Source organism: Mustela nivalis (genome assembly GCF_964662115.1).
Source record: "Mustela nivalis genome assembly, chromosome: X".
Taxonomy (NCBI): Eukaryota; Metazoa; Chordata; class Mammalia; order Carnivora; family Mustelidae; genus Mustela; species Mustela nivalis.
The window spans coordinates 131572621-131587927 of NC_139040.1; the positions used below are offsets into that span (position 1 = coordinate 131572621).

Genomic DNA, 15307 nt, shown 5'->3' on the forward strand with positions numbered 1-15307 from the left:
TCATGTGGTTCCTAGACTGTAGGCACCATCCCTGGGTCACCAGTGGTCTTCCCTCTGTGTGTGTCCATGTCCTCATCTCTTTTTTTCCTCCTCCATCTTTAATGAGGTATGATCGGCAAATTGTACATATTGACATTATACAATATGGTTTTTCGAAAGGTACCTAGTGTGATTTAATACCGATTGTAAAGGGATTACCACACTCGAGGTCGTAATCACATCTGATCATCTCACCTGGTTACCACTTTTTTGCGGTGGTGGGAACACACATAAGTTCTGTCTTCTTGGTAAATTTCAGATGTGAAACATGGTCTTATTAGACAGTCAACATGCCATTCATTACATCTCAGGGCTCATTTATATGATACTCAGAATTTTACCTTTTTTTTAAAAAAAAAGTATTTTTTACAGGTGAGTTCTGGTTCACCTCCATGCTGAGGCATGTGAACTGGGAGAAAATGAAGACACTCGGTCTTGTGTTTTCCATAGAGAGCAAAATTTAGAGATCTCGGCAGAAAGGTGACACACCTGTGACACATCTATCTATAATGAAACACAGTGCCTCTTTTTAAGTATAAGGAGAATTCTCTTGTAAGGACAAGAGGAAAGGAGCTCCATTTTTACCTTTTGGGGAAAAGAGAGATCTGAGACCGCACAGGGGAGCGGTGACCAGAGTAAAACCCAACACACCTGACCAGGAGAAGCTCCACTGTCTGGGCTGGGTCCAGTTTTGGTGGTGGTGGGAGGGGTCAGCATCCCTTTTTTTCTAGCCCACAGTCCCCGAGGTGAGGCTAGAAGCTAAATTTTTGGCAAGTATCTGCCCTTCTGCAGAGACAGTCCTTTCAAAAAGCCCCCTATCCTGTTTAAATCCTAAATATACCAGTGTTCCTTAACCTAAGGATTTCTAGAAGCCACTGGTGAGGTGAAAATGACCTTGAACCCACAGAAATGTTGAAAACACTTCATAGGTTTTTGGGAGCAGGTGGAAAGGGCCATTAGCGGTGGGTTTGCCTTTCCTCTGGAGGTGAGCACTAGCTCGTTGATGGAGCAGACGTGTAGGTTCATGACGGTGTAGTGAGTGAATTCTTGACTTTTTCCCCATATCATTTCATGGGAAAACAGGTACCGTGGCATTTCTGTGTTTGAGTAAACCACGGTAAGTGACAGCCACCACATGAGGTTGGGACACCAAGGATGTTCCTTCGGTTATGTGTAGGTTAATGAGTGTTTGTAAGGGAACAAGTCCTCTTAGACAATGGTGGCGTCTCTGTCCAGCATGGTGTGTCCACGGGGTGGGCATAGGGCATCGTGTAATCACCAATGTCATTGTCACATTCAGTCCTTCTGAGATACACGCAATCACCCGGCACTCCTAAGTCTCCATTATGCCGTTCTCTGTCCTCAGGACGTGGACCCTTTGTGGAACGCCCGAGTATCTGGCCCCTGAAGTCATCCAGAGCAAAGGCCATGGGAGAGCCGTGGACTGGTGGGCACTCGGCATCCTGATCTTTGAGATGCACTCCGGGTGAGTAGGAGGGTCAGCATGTCCTCTCTAGTGCTTTCCTCCCCTGCTGCTGGACAGCTAGTGCTTTTGGTGGCAGATACTCGTGGTGTCTTCCCGTGCTGGCTTCCCCGTGCCAGCACAGCAGTGGGGGACACACGGGAAGCCCCAGCATTTGGAACCTTCCTCCTGTCTAAATGTCCCTGCCTCCCATGACTATAATATTAAGTCTTCTGCATGGGCTCTTTTGGAGCAAGGCAGAGAGCTCAGGTAATGACTGTACGTGTTGATAAAGATACATAAATTGCATATGGTTTAGGACGTTGTGAATGAGTCACATGCCGGAAAGGAGAGCGTGTGCCCATACTTGAGGCTAGCAAGGTTCTGCTTTCCCCACATCTGGACAGCAGAGGTGTTGAATGGGCATCACGGTATCACCGTGATTGAGGAGTCCAGCTTGGCTGAGGCACGAGGCAGGTGTGATGTTCCTCTACCAGAAATGTAAAGCATGCATCCCCTGCTTAGAGATCCTAGATGTGGGGATTCCTCCGGGTTCCACGGAGGAAGGGCTCTTCTCTGATGATGCAGCTCACAGCCAGCTGGTCTACGAGGTGCCAAGACAGTGGTTGGGGGCCCTTGGACGTACGGCCCCTCTGCCTCCTTCCGCCCTCCCTGCCCTGTCCTTTGTCCTCCTTCTTCAGGCCAGTTTCCTGCTGGGGTACTTAGCACATGCTTGGAGTTTACCCCCAGTTGAACCCAAAGCCCAACTGACTTCCACGTCTGATTCCCTGCAGGGCAAGACCAGAGCTTTTTGCCTGGAAACCTTCCCTTTCAGTTGGAAAGAATGATAGAAAGAGGTGTATTTCTGCACTGAGGGTATGGCCAGAGTGGAGTCTTGTGAAAACCTGTACTTCTCTATTATCTGTTTATCAACTATCTACTCATCTATCTATCTGTTATCATCTATGTGTCTGTCATCTCTTGTCACCCCTCTGTATCACATCTATCTGTCCATTTGTCTGTCTCTCCATTTGTCCATCTACCAATCTGTCAGTCCACCCATCACTTGTCTATTCTGTCTGCCTGTCTAGCCATCCATCCGTGTGTCCATCTGCTCTCTGTCATCCGTCCATCCATCATCTCTGCCCATCCATCCATCCATCCATCCATCCATCCAACCATCCATCCATCCATCCATCATCTCTGCCCATCCATCCATCCATCCATCCATCCAACCATCCATCCATCCATCATCCATCCATCCATCCATCCATCCATCATCTCTGCCCATCCATCCATCCATCCATCCATCCAACCATCCATCCATCCATCCATCATCTCTGTCCATCCATCCATCCATCCGTCTGTCCATCTGCTCTCTGTCATCCATCCATCCATCCATCCATCATCTGTCCATCCATCATCCGTCCATCCATCCATCATTTCTGCCTGTCCATCCATCCATACTCCCTGTCTATCTGTCCATCCATCATCCATCATCTGTCCATCCATCTGTCCATCCATCATCCATCCATCCATCCATCCATAATTTCTGCCTGCCCATCCATCTATCCTCTCTATCTATCCATCCATCCATCCATCCATCCATCCGTCTGTCTGTGTGTCTATGTGTCTGTCATCTGTTTATCTGTCTGTCCTTCCTATCCATCCATCTATCCATCCATCCATCATCTGTTCTGTTCACCCAGATGTGTCCAGCAAATCACACAGAACTGAATTTCTTGACAGACACCCCCAGCCCGTAAAGTCCCAAGCTGAGCAGAAGGTTAGCATGAATCACACACGGAGCCCATCCATCCAGACCATAACAACGGTTGGGAATGTGGATGTGCCCGTCTTCGTCAGATTCCCCCTCAGACGCCCTGCAACCCATCTCCCTTCCTTCATATTACTGACCACTAGAGGTCAGCATTGTTTAATGATAAATGAACCCCCGGTGGCCAGAGCTTCATAGATGAAATTCTTGAACTCTGTTTTTTCCATATTCCAACCGTACATTCAAGTAGGATATCTTCTACATAGAGAATATACTACTGTGAGCTATTGTTAGTAAACACAGTTTGTTTACTAATTGTTTGGAAAACAATATTGATGGAATATAAGGAAAGTATTGGAATTAAAATAGAATTAAAATAGAATAAAATTAGAATATAATATTGGGATGTATTAGAGTAAATATATTAGGATTATTATGTAAAAATACTTATTGGAATGATTAGAATATTATACTATAGTTCATTCAAATATTAGAATATGCTCTATTAGGATAGTAGAAGTAGAATGTTCCTAATATTCTCATCGTGTATTTGTAATATAATACGCTACAATATTAGGTGTAGAACAGAAAGTAGTGAAGTAAGATCTAATACATTATGAGGCTCTGACTAGAATAATTGATGATGAATCTTTAAAACCCCCCATCCCAGCCAAAACGCTGAATGCATTAACATTAACCCATTCCTCGTTGGAAGGGGTCAAGGCTTTCCGGAGGGATTTCTTGCGGGACACAAGTCCGTGCACATACCACAAGATGCGCCAGTCCCTCGTGGTTCCCTCTGCAGTTCTGTCAGACTCAACCTTCAACCTTCCCCTGGACCACCTCTGAATTTTCCTCACTGTCCCCTCCAGCGACTTCCACTCCTGCCCGTGTTTCCCTGGTGGCAGGTGGAAGTATCCCGCGTGCGCACGCGCACACACACACACACACACACACACACACAACCAGGCCACGGTTGCTGGAGGTGCATGAAGAAAATGCATCCACATTCAGAGCCGCATTCTGGGAGGGAGGGGAAAGCCCTCCCAGCGCTCATGAACGAGAATTGTGGAACCCCAAGGTTCTGGAGGGACCCCCACATGGAGAATCGTGGCCGCCATACTTGAGACAAGGTGTCCCTGGGACTCATTCCTACCCTACACTCTGCCGTCCATCCTTGCACAGCCTGGCTCTTTGTGCTTGTCGTTTTTGGTGAACGACACAGGTTCTATGTTTTCTAGGCACGTACCACAGCAGGGGCTCTTCGAGGAAGACGTCAAAAACAGTGAACCAGTAGCACGTCCCCATTCTGTGTTCTGTCCAGAAACTCTTCCTTCTTTTGTCTTGAGTCCGTGTCCAAATTGCCCGCCTTGATCACCGCTAGGGCGCCTGTTTCTGGACAATCCATTCTCCTGGAAGGTGTGGGCGGGTCAAGCAGTTATGTCCAAGCCATCAGGGAGTGAGGATGGAAGCAGCAGCCAAGTTGGCGTGATGCTGGGAGCGGAAACTCTTGACCTTCCTACGTGCCCACGGGCAAGTCGGCCTTCGGCACGCCGCTGGCTCCGTTGATCTCTTTAGCTCCCTTACGTAACGAGCGCTCGGTGCTTGTTGGAGAACTGGAAGGATTCTGTTGGATAAAAGACAGATTTGAAGATTTCTTAGGGTACTTTCCACATGCCTGGGGCACGGCTCATTCTCAGATCCCTGTTCTCTCTGCTTCTTCCTTCGGGCAAGATCTGCTCCTGCTCATTTATTACCATTTTTTCCCGCTCGTTAAACCACGGCTAACATACCTTCCCCGTGATACAGACCCGTCATGCCTGCTTCCTGAGAACACTTTGTTTAAGGATTGTCCAATAAAGGCTGTTAGGTATGTAGGACACGTTTTCTCCTGGTGTTTAACGGGCCGTTTGTCAATGTGTGCCTTAGCCCTGATGAAATCCTGAGACAGGGCTGCCACCCAAGAAAGCAGTCCGACCCCTCTAACCATTGTTAGAGCATCTGGCCGACCAGAAACAGCCGACTCGGGAGCTATGAACTGGAAGGCGTAGTCGGCGGGTGCAGATAGACCTTTCCTCCGAGCCTGGCCTGGGCAGTGTCTCAGGATGGAGAAGCTCGTAACGCTAGAAGCCAACAGTGGCCAAAGTAGTTGGAGTAACGAAACCCAAATAACCAGCGGCTCAGAGATTCTGCTGTGGCCTTCCCAGCACGGGGCCTCTGCTCTCTCCAGAGCGTCTCCATGAATAGCTAAAATGCCACAAAGAAAAAAAGCTTTTCCACGCCTTTGTCATGCATGGCTACACGTTGACGTTGACCCAGTGTCTTCCATTATTCTTATTCAGCTCCCTCTTCTTCCTCAGCTTTCCCCTTAATGTCCTTTTGTGGAACTTTATATTCTACAGTTTTCCAGTTTTTCACTTCTCTGTAACGTAAATGCAGAGTTAATGGGTCTCTTCTGTATATCGGTCCTGGGCAGGACAAATGGCTAAACACATGGTGGCTTACAACGGAAATCCACCCTCTCCCACCTCTGAAGACCAGAAGTCTGAGATCCAGGTGAGGCAGGGCTGCTGAGATCCAGGCGGGCCAGAGTCGGGCTCTGTCCCCAGCCTCCAAGGAGGGTCCTTCTTGCCTCTTCCAGCTTCTGGGGCTCCAGGAATCCCTGGGCTGATGGCCACGTCCCTCGTTGTCTCTGCCTCTGTCCTCACGTGGCTTCTCCTCTCTGAATCTCTCCTTCTGTTGCTTGTAAAGACCGTATCATTGGATTTAGGGTCCACCATAAACCAAAATGGCACCCACACTCCCATTTCCAAACAGGTGCCCCGTCTTTCTTCATCCAGAAGTGATGCCTGCGTAAAGAGAACAAAGAAATGGGTGTCGCTGAAAACTTAGAAGCCAAGAGATCCAGGAAGTATCCGTAGGAGTGTCCTGGGGCAGCTGCAACAAATGACCAGAGACGAGGTGTCTTAAAACCACAGGAATTCATCCTCCTCTAGCTCTGGAGACCAGAACTCTTGAGATCCCGGCAGGGCAGGACCCCTGAGATCCAGGTGGGGTAGGACCTCTGAGATCCAGGTAGGACACGGCTGTGCTCCCTCCAGAGGCTCCAAGAAGGGTCTTCCTGCTCCTTCCATCTTCTGGAAGAAGTCCAGGAGTCGCTGAATTCATGCCCATGAACCTCCCTTCTCTGCCTCCGTCCTCATGCGGCTGCTTCGATGTTTGTCTTTCCTCTTCTGTCTCTCACAGGGACACCTGTAAACTGACTGAGCCACCCCTTGAAAACGCCATTTTTTTTTTTTAAAGATTTTATTTATTTATTTGACAGACCGAGATCAAAAGTAGGCAGAGAGGCAGGAAGAGAGAGAGGAGGAAGCAGGCTCTCCGTTGAGCAGAGAGCCCGAGGCGGGGCTCGATCCCAGGACCCTGACTTCACGACCTGCGCCGAAGCCAGAGGCTTTAATCCACTGAGCCCCCGAGGCGCCCCTGAAAATGCCATTTTATAAGCTACGGCCAGTGGTTCTTTCAGGGAATTAGATGTTCTCCTTCTAAAGGATGCAGTTACCGGTGGATAAGGGTTAAGGGTCTTTGCCTTCCGCATTCTGAGCAGATACCAGAAGTACAGCTTGTGCCTTGGGCATATGGGTGGGTATCTCGCCCATGTTTATTAACTTCTGTATTTTCTTTGATTTCTTCTAGCTCTTTGCCCTTTTCAGTATGTTCTTGTGTTACTTATTTCAGATTTTTTCCCTCCTGTTTCAAGGTATTAGAGAAGACATGTCTGTGGGTTTCTGTGCTAGGACGACAGTCTTTTTCCTTCTGATAACTATGCCATAGACGGTAATACTTAAGTGAGTGAGCAGGCCCTCGTTGCCAATAAAACTTTATTTATAAAAACAGACTGCCGGCTGTGATGCGCTACATCTTTGTGGCCCAGAGTACACGTTAGGAACCAGCCTTGCTCTCGCCCAGCTCCGTACGTGTGACCTACGTGAATTCATCTAATATGGAGGTTCAGATGCTGGCTGCTTACAGACATATGGTCTACCTGGACCAAAGAGAAAAGAATAGGACACAGTGTTACACGTCCTCCTCCATTTGCCCTGCTCACATTTATTGAGCACCTACTGCGTGCCACATAGTACCCTATGTTTGAAGAGTGCAAAGAACTTCCCTCCTGGTCTGATGGGGGATGACCTCGTGAACGTCCTGACTGCGTCGAGCTTCTAGAAACACCGTTCGCTACGAAGCACAGATTTTTTTTTTTTTCTGTGCCTGCTCTCCGCTAAAAATAGCTGTTTATTTTTCTTACAGGTTCCCTCCGTTTTTCGATGACAACCCGTTTGGCATATATCAAAAAATCCTTGCAGGCAAAATAGATTTCCCCAGACATTTGGATTTCAGTGTAAAGTAAGTAAACCGTTTCCCTCCTCGTCGGGGTGGGGCGGGGAGGGGTGTTTATTTTTAAAGTCACAGACAAGAAATCACAGAGCAGGCGTCCGCTGAGCAGGACGACATACTGTGTTCTTACCAGGCTGTGCTCCGTGTCTTCTGGACAGTCCCGCTTTTCCACCAGACAGGAAAAGGTGGTCGTCATTCTGCTGTCATGATACTTAACCTTTTCATGACTCTTGGTCAGATTTTATGGGCCTTGAGAGAAATGACATTTACAATTAGCCAATACAGGCATTTGTGAATCACCGCGAGTAGGAGAACCATTGGGGTATTGGAATAAAAGCCCTTCACCTCCTCTAGCTGGTTTTGCCGTTGGCAGGACTATTGATGACTTTAGCAGACTGTCTCTTTTTCCTCCTGCTTAAATTACTTTCATTCTTAAATTCCTTTTTCATGCTGATATTAAGGCTGATGAACCTCTTCTAGGAGGACTTCTCTACAGCTTCAGTGTTGGTGACTTTGGGTGTGCAGGTCATTCAATTTCTGGTGACGGTGGGGAGAAAACTGAAGTTTTTAAAAATCTCAGACCACTTGTGGCATTCCAGTTACCTTCATCCATCTGGTCACCTAGGAGACATTTTTGTATCGTGACTTGTAGTTCTTTCCCTGCATTTCCCAAGTGAACCAAGCCTGGCTGATCACAAGGTAGTTAAGTGAGTTTAGTCAAGAACTAAACTTTTCTCTCTTTCTGCAATTTTTTTTTTGAAGTAGCCCATGGGCAGGGAGTACAGAGAAAACTGATTTCATGACACTGGGACAGCTGCCAGTCACTTTTCTCACTGGTGAAGGTCATCTCACTCTCCCACAGAGGCTCTCCTTCCAAGTAGAAGACAGTGTTTCCCCGGGCTGGTTGGGCCTCAGAGGTGGTGGTGTGTTTGACACACCAGGCAAGTTTTTAGAAGATGACCAAGAAAACTAGATTCCGTGAAAAATAGTCATCTAGAAGGCGGGCACTCTGTCCTCTGAACGGTAAGACAGTGAGGCACGAAGGGAGATTGAGCCGTCAGAACTTTCTTTTCTCTAGAAAGAAATGGAAAATACTACATAGAGCTTCTCCCCCCGGGTCCAACTCCCATTAGACTTGAGTGACATTATGTCACATGGTTATGCCAACATTTGCCAGTGGTTGGCTTTGATTGAAATCTACTCACGCCCATTGGCCGATCAGCTGGTTGGTGGTGACCGTAGACCATTGACATTCCTAAGGGGTGTGGGTATCCATTGTCTTGTGTGGATGCACACTGTCAGAGTCCATGCTGAGGTATACAGCTGTGGCTTTACTGTTGCTCCCCATCAATAGAGTGTGGACTGTCTCTTCATTCTCCAAGTCAGCCCTTGTGGAACCCGCTGACGGTCTTAGGCTGGGCAGAACCTTGGGGGATATATTCCCTTCCTCTTGCAAGCAATGACCTAAACTCTTCCAAAAGCTGGCTGGTTCTTGGTTTCCCAGAGAACGGACAACGCATAAAATCGTAGGTCATTTCTTCCTTCATTGGTGGGAAGGGCTCAGGTTGGTCATGAACATTTTACGTTTATACTGTCCCATGGAAAAAAAGGGACTACAACAAATATTAAGTTTAATCTACATTTGGTGTCTTAACTCCCTATGCCTCTTTTCCTTGTAGTCTATTCTGAGAGAGACCCATCAGGGTCTGCCCTGCTGTCCTTTGCTCTAGAATGCTCCTCGTTGAGCAGGCTCCTCTTCTCTCTTGCCTGGGACCCCTGTGTCCCCAGCATGGGGGCTCAGCCAGAGCAGGAACCTGGGATCCTTTGGTGCAGTTGCTGATTGCAGATGGTGGTTGAGAAGAACTTCACTTCTTCCCATTATTATCTAGATCTTCCCAAGTTGGATGAGAAGCAGGACCCTAATGAGTCTTGCGTATCCAAACCACTGCCATTGGGTGCCATGACGGTCGGATTTTTACTTTCAAGTTCTCAAGGCCTTCTGTTGTTGTTGGTTCATACAACCTCGGCATTTGACTGTGTTACATGTCCTACCTGGGCACATGTGTCTTTGGATTGTCACTAAGATTCCTTGTAGGATCTTAGGCAGCTGAAAGGACATCAGAGCTCTGGGGCGTGTTGCCAACATGGTAGTCCAAACACCTTCCCAGTGTTTCTTCCTGTCTCAGAGTGGTCAGAAAGAAGCCAGGCAGGATAGAATCAAGGGATTGCCACAGAGCCAGTCCCAGGATTGCAGGCAGCTCTAGAGTTCCTACACGGCTTTGCCGTATTGGACAGCCCCTTTATATCCGTACCCCTTGCTTTTGGGACTGTGCTGTTCTGTAAGTCTTCAATTTTATATTTTATTTTTAATTTTTTTTTGTTGGGGTTCTAAATAAGGCATTTGGGGATCTTGGGACCCTGGACCTTCCCATATATTGCCACAGGCCTTGGGATTCTAGAGTCTATGGCGTGAGTCTGGGGGTGTGCTCCTTAACCCAGGGCACAAGGTTCCTTTCAGTTTTGCCAAGTTGTGTCATGGGTTTTTTGAAGCTGGACCGTAGGTCTTTTGATTTGTCTGGGGTATTTCAATTTATATTTGAAGTCTCTAGATATTACTGTCCATAACGTATTCTATGTGTTATGTGCAGAGACACACACAAGCACAAATTTTATTTCCTTACCTTGCATTTCTAGAGCTAGCCTGTCTTCGGAATGTCTTGACATAAATTATCAGATCGTAATGGCCCTGTATTCTGAAGTGGGTGGGGAAGCAGCGTTTAAGAAACTCCCAGAAGTCTGTGTGTGATGGGAGAGCAGGTAACATACAACCAGAATCCCATAAATAAGTAGCTCTTTAGGGCAAACCATGGCCATTCGTTTTGGTAAAAGCAGGTGTCTTCTCTTGGGCAAGGACAGACTCAACAGGTACATTTTAAGTGAAACTCATTCGGTGAAGAAACAAATTGTGAGAAAATGTGGAGACAAAATGGAAATGGTTCCTCCCTCCATGGCATGATGTGGTGGGCGGATTTTATTGCCCTTGACCGGCCGTGTTTGCTTGGGTCCGTATCAAGATGCATCTTCTTTTTGTCTCCTTCCCGCATGTAGAGACCTCATTAGGAAATTGCTGGTCGTTGACAGAACCCGACGCCTCGGAAACATGAAGGTCAGTGTTTGTTTTCCTACGTCTTACGCACGAGACACTCCGATCACGTGGCACCATACATACGTTTCTATTTATAGAGACAAAGGCACAGTGATCGTGTTTAATTGTTGGCTGAAGTTCAGATCTGGGTGTCTGGGCATGCGAAATCCACCTGGGTCTATACTGCATCTCTTCTTCCCTCCAGATGAGTAAATGACTCAACCGTTACCTCCAAGATGTCGGTATTTTCCTTAGTTATTTTGACTTTTCAAATAACGTGACAGACCTATAACTCACGTACCATGCATGCCTCCCTATTCTGAGTGTGCAGTGCAGCACCGTCTACTATGTTTGCAGAGTTAGGGAACCATCCCCAAAGTCAGTGTTAAAGAACGTTTCCTCCTTCTCGGAAAGAAACCCCATACCCTATGCTGTTGTTACCCAGTCCTTTCATCCCTCCTGCCGTTTCAATTTCCCTGTTCTGGGCTCTCCTGGAAATGAATCACAGCATAAGTGATGTATTGTGTCTGGCTCCTCCCATGTTTTCAGGGAGATGCTAGCAGGTGTCAGTGCTTTGTTCCTAAGGACAAATCACACTCCATTCATGGATGGACCCCGCTGTGTGTACTCATCCCTCCACTGAAGGACAGTTGGGTTGTTTTCTGCCTTTTAGCTCTTGTGAATAGTGCCATAACCGTGGGCATGCATGTCTGTGTGGGAATTAATCATTTGAGAAAGTGTACATCCTGTGTGATTTTCACAAACTTTTCATGTGGAGGGGAATATATTTAAGAGATGATTGTGTAAATGGTATAATATCTTATATGCTCATTTTGATTCTGTTGTGGCACCACTGAGTCTAAGAGAATCTGGGAACATCTTCTCAGCTATTTCTGGTTCTGGATATCTATATGAGGAACTTAATCATGGGTCCATACCTTGGTCTTGTCTGCCGTAGTCTTGGGAGACACAGTAGACCTGTATGTGAGGCTTGATTCACACCAAGCTCTCAGGACCATCTGTTGATGTGGGTATATTTGTGTCCAGTGGCTGCTGTAACAAAAGAGCAGAGTCTGAGATCCAGGCGGGGCAGGACCACTGAGATCCAGGTGGGGAAGGGAGCTCCCTCCAGAGGCTCCGAGGGGAGGGTCCTCCCTGCTTCTTCCAGATTCTGGGGTTCCAAGCATCCCTGGGCTTGTGGCCACATCCCTCCCATCTGTGTCTTTGTCTTCAGGTGGCTTCTCCTCTGTGTCTGTGTCTCTCCTACTCTGTCTCTTGCAAAGACACCTGCCATTGGATTTAGGGCCACCCTGATTCGGGATGAGCTCTTCTCAGATCCTTCACTTAATCAGATGTGCCAAGACTCTGTGTCCAAATAAGTATTCTGCATAGGTACCAGGTGACATTTCACAAACTTTATGTTATGTTCAGATCTACTGGCTTCTTCCTATGTCACAGAATACATGTGTTTCTGTCTTAATAATTCCCGACATTTAATGAATTAAAAAGTTGCTCCAAGGGCCATAAAAAGGAATGAGATGGGTAGGGTCAAAGGCTGAACACCTGGGAGGGATTAGGGTTAGGGATAGGGTAGGCGATGAGGTTGGGGTTAGGGTTAGAGTTAGGGTTAGGTTTAGGTTAGGGTTAGGATTTTCAAAGACCATGATGCCATTGACATCTGCAAGTTGGCCATTGGTGTTAGCCTTGAGAGTGAAGCAGACAGATCATAAGAAACCATTACTATTACACAAACATGGATAGTGTAATTGGAAAGTCCCGCTGCGTAGCTGTTAAGATCTCTGACGTGGACATGACGGGTTTGAGCCCTAGTCATGTGACTTACTAGCATTGCAGTACTGAGCCAATGACACCATTTAGTCTGTATGATCACACCACCTAGGTCTGTATGATGAAGATGCTAAATTCTGAAGAAAACCATTGGGATAAAAACAGGCGGCAGACTCAGAAATGTCCTTCTGTCTGTCTTGTTGTATCTCAGGAGCTTGAGCCAAAGTCCTACTTCTCTATGTGGTCCAGACTGGTCGTGACAGGATTTCTTTCTACTCTGAATGAAAGTGAACAGAACACAACACCTTTATGTATATATTTTCCCTCCTAGGTCACAGTCCAGGGACAATGACTCAAAACATAGCACACTTTTTACATTTAATTTTACTTTTTAATTCTCTACTAAGTAGAGATTCTCTGGACTGTTTTCTTCCCTGTCCTGTCAAAATTCTGTCTACTGACGGTGCCTGTTTCTTTTGAAGAATGGAGCGGATGACGTAAAGCGACACCGGTGGTTTCGAACGGTGGATTGGGAGGCGGTCCCACAAAGGAAACTGAAGGTACAACATATGTATGAGGGTGACTGTTGGCTCGGAATTGTTACCTGTCCTCAGCAAGGGGCAGAGTCTTATTATGACTTGTTTACTTATAGCTGATACATAATTTATTTGTATACTACAGCTGATCAGCTCAAATCATTAATAAGCCAAGATCCCTTTTCAGTGAAAATCTTACTGCTACAGAGACACATAGAGGTAACGGGTTAAGACCCCACATTTTACAATTGGGTTTTTTGAGACCTGGCTCTGTCCCTCACTTGAACTATGACTAGGATGAGTCCTATCCCACCAATTTCTAATTGGGAATGATAAATGTTGTAACACAGATCACATGTTTGTCCAACATTTATGGATATTATACAGTGACGGTGGTAGTATTTTCTAGGTCACCTTTCTTTGAACTGAATATATACATGTGCATACACACATAGCACACACGCACACACATTTTTTTTTTTAATTATTTATTTTAGAGGAAGAAAGAGAGCATACACATGTGAGGGGGGACAGAGGGGGAGGGAAAATCTTAGTCTGACTCCTAGAGCTGCTGGGGGACTTGATCTCACTGCCTTGAGATCATGTCCTGAGCCAAAATCTACAGCTGGACACTTGACTGAGAATCGAAATGTATTTTTTTATTTTCATTTTTTGTTAATTTTAAAAAATATTTTAAGGATTTTATTTATCTATTGACAGAGACATAGTGAGAGAGGGACTACAAGCAGGGGGAGTGGGAGAGGGAAAAGCAGGCTCCCAGCTGAGCAGGGAGCCCAATGTGGGGCTTGACCCCAGGATCCCAGGATCATGACCTGAGCCAAAGGCAGTTGCTTAACAGTGGAGCCACCCAGATGCCTCTGAAATGTATTTTTGACAGGAATATTCAATATTGACATTCTCAACCTTGGACTTTTAGAGTCAATGGAAGGACTTTAAAAATGCTGATGCCTGGCCCCCAACCCAGAATGTAGGGTTCAGCCCAGACCACCAGTGTCTCCATGAACTGTTTTTAAGTGTTTTAATGTATTCAGTGACTAGTTTGTTAAAATTAAATAAACAGCATATTTTCATCATTCAAAAACCAAATCAGTATTAGAAGATGTGCATTACTGAGTGTTATTCTCTTGCTCTATTTCCTCCCAAAGCCCATTATTTTTATAAATAAAGTTTTATTATTAGCACACAGCCACCTGCATTCATTTACATGTCGTCTGTGGCTGATTTTCCCCCACCAGGGCAGAGCTGAGCATTAAGCAAAGAAATTCCTCTGCCTGCGAGACCAAAAATATTTACTGACTGGCTCTCTACGGGAACCTTTGGCTGACCTTTTCAGTGCCAGTGACCTCATTTTCTTGATGCTGGATTGAGGCTTGGCATTGGTGATACCATCAGTGGAGCCTGCTCTTGTTGACTTCTTTCTGGGATTTTCCAAATTCTGGCCACTGGACCAGCTACTTCAGTATCACTCAGACATGGGCAGGCCTGGGGATCTGCATGAACAAGGAATCTGGGTGGTTCTCCAGTCTCGAATTTAAGAAGCAAGGGCTGGCTACCATCTTTTCTCCCTTTGTTCCTCATAATGCACCATTGGTGGACACCTTACTCACAGTATTTCTGGTTCAGAGCTTTCCATGTTCATAAATAATGCAAGGCCAACTTTGGTTTTTCTGTGTTTTCCCAAGTCATGTCTGTTGATATGTTAAGTTGTAGACAAAAAGGGATGCACGTCCCATCCAGGTGCCTAATGTTTCCTCTTGACTTTGCCTCTGTGTTTCCCCCTGGTCACTTAGCCTCCCATCGTGCCGAAGCTATGCGGTGAGGGTGATACCTCGAACTTTGAAGCGTACCCCGAGAATGACTGGAACACGGCCCCTCCAGTGTCGCCAAAAGATTTGGAAGTCTTCAAGAATTTCTGAGGATGGGAATCCTCATCTGGAAGGTGTATCTTTAGATATACTAATTTTGCATCAGTGAAGATGGTGTGTCCCCCTATCAAGGGGATGTTGGCGTTGGCCAAGCAGGGCTTCCCTTGTCCCCGGGGACTTGAGCAGTGAGGCAGAGCTAGATGGAGTCCTTCTAGCATCAGCTTAGTCAATGCCCAGGGTTTGTTACACAAGACATGCGGTGTGGCCCAGAGACAG

The 15307-nt window shown here is 46.5% G+C and overlaps 1 protein-coding gene across 1 annotated transcript in view; it reads left to right on the plus strand.

The window, feature by feature from the left end:
* Positions 1–15307, plus strand: part of LOC309855840 (cAMP-dependent protein kinase catalytic subunit PRKX-like) — a 77388-nt gene that overhangs the window by 55270 nt on the left and 6811 nt on the right. The window contains exons 4-8 of the mRNA XM_082716492.1: positions 1406–1525; positions 7590–7685; positions 10785–10842; positions 13092–13169; positions 14957–15105. Of these exons, the coding sequence (XP_082572618.1) occupies positions 1406–1525; positions 7590–7685; positions 10785–10842; positions 13092–13169; positions 14957–15082 (478 nt within the window). The 3' untranslated portion in view covers positions 15083–15105. The remainder of the gene's footprint in view (positions 1–1405; positions 1526–7589; positions 7686–10784; positions 10843–13091; positions 13170–14956; positions 15106–15307) is intronic.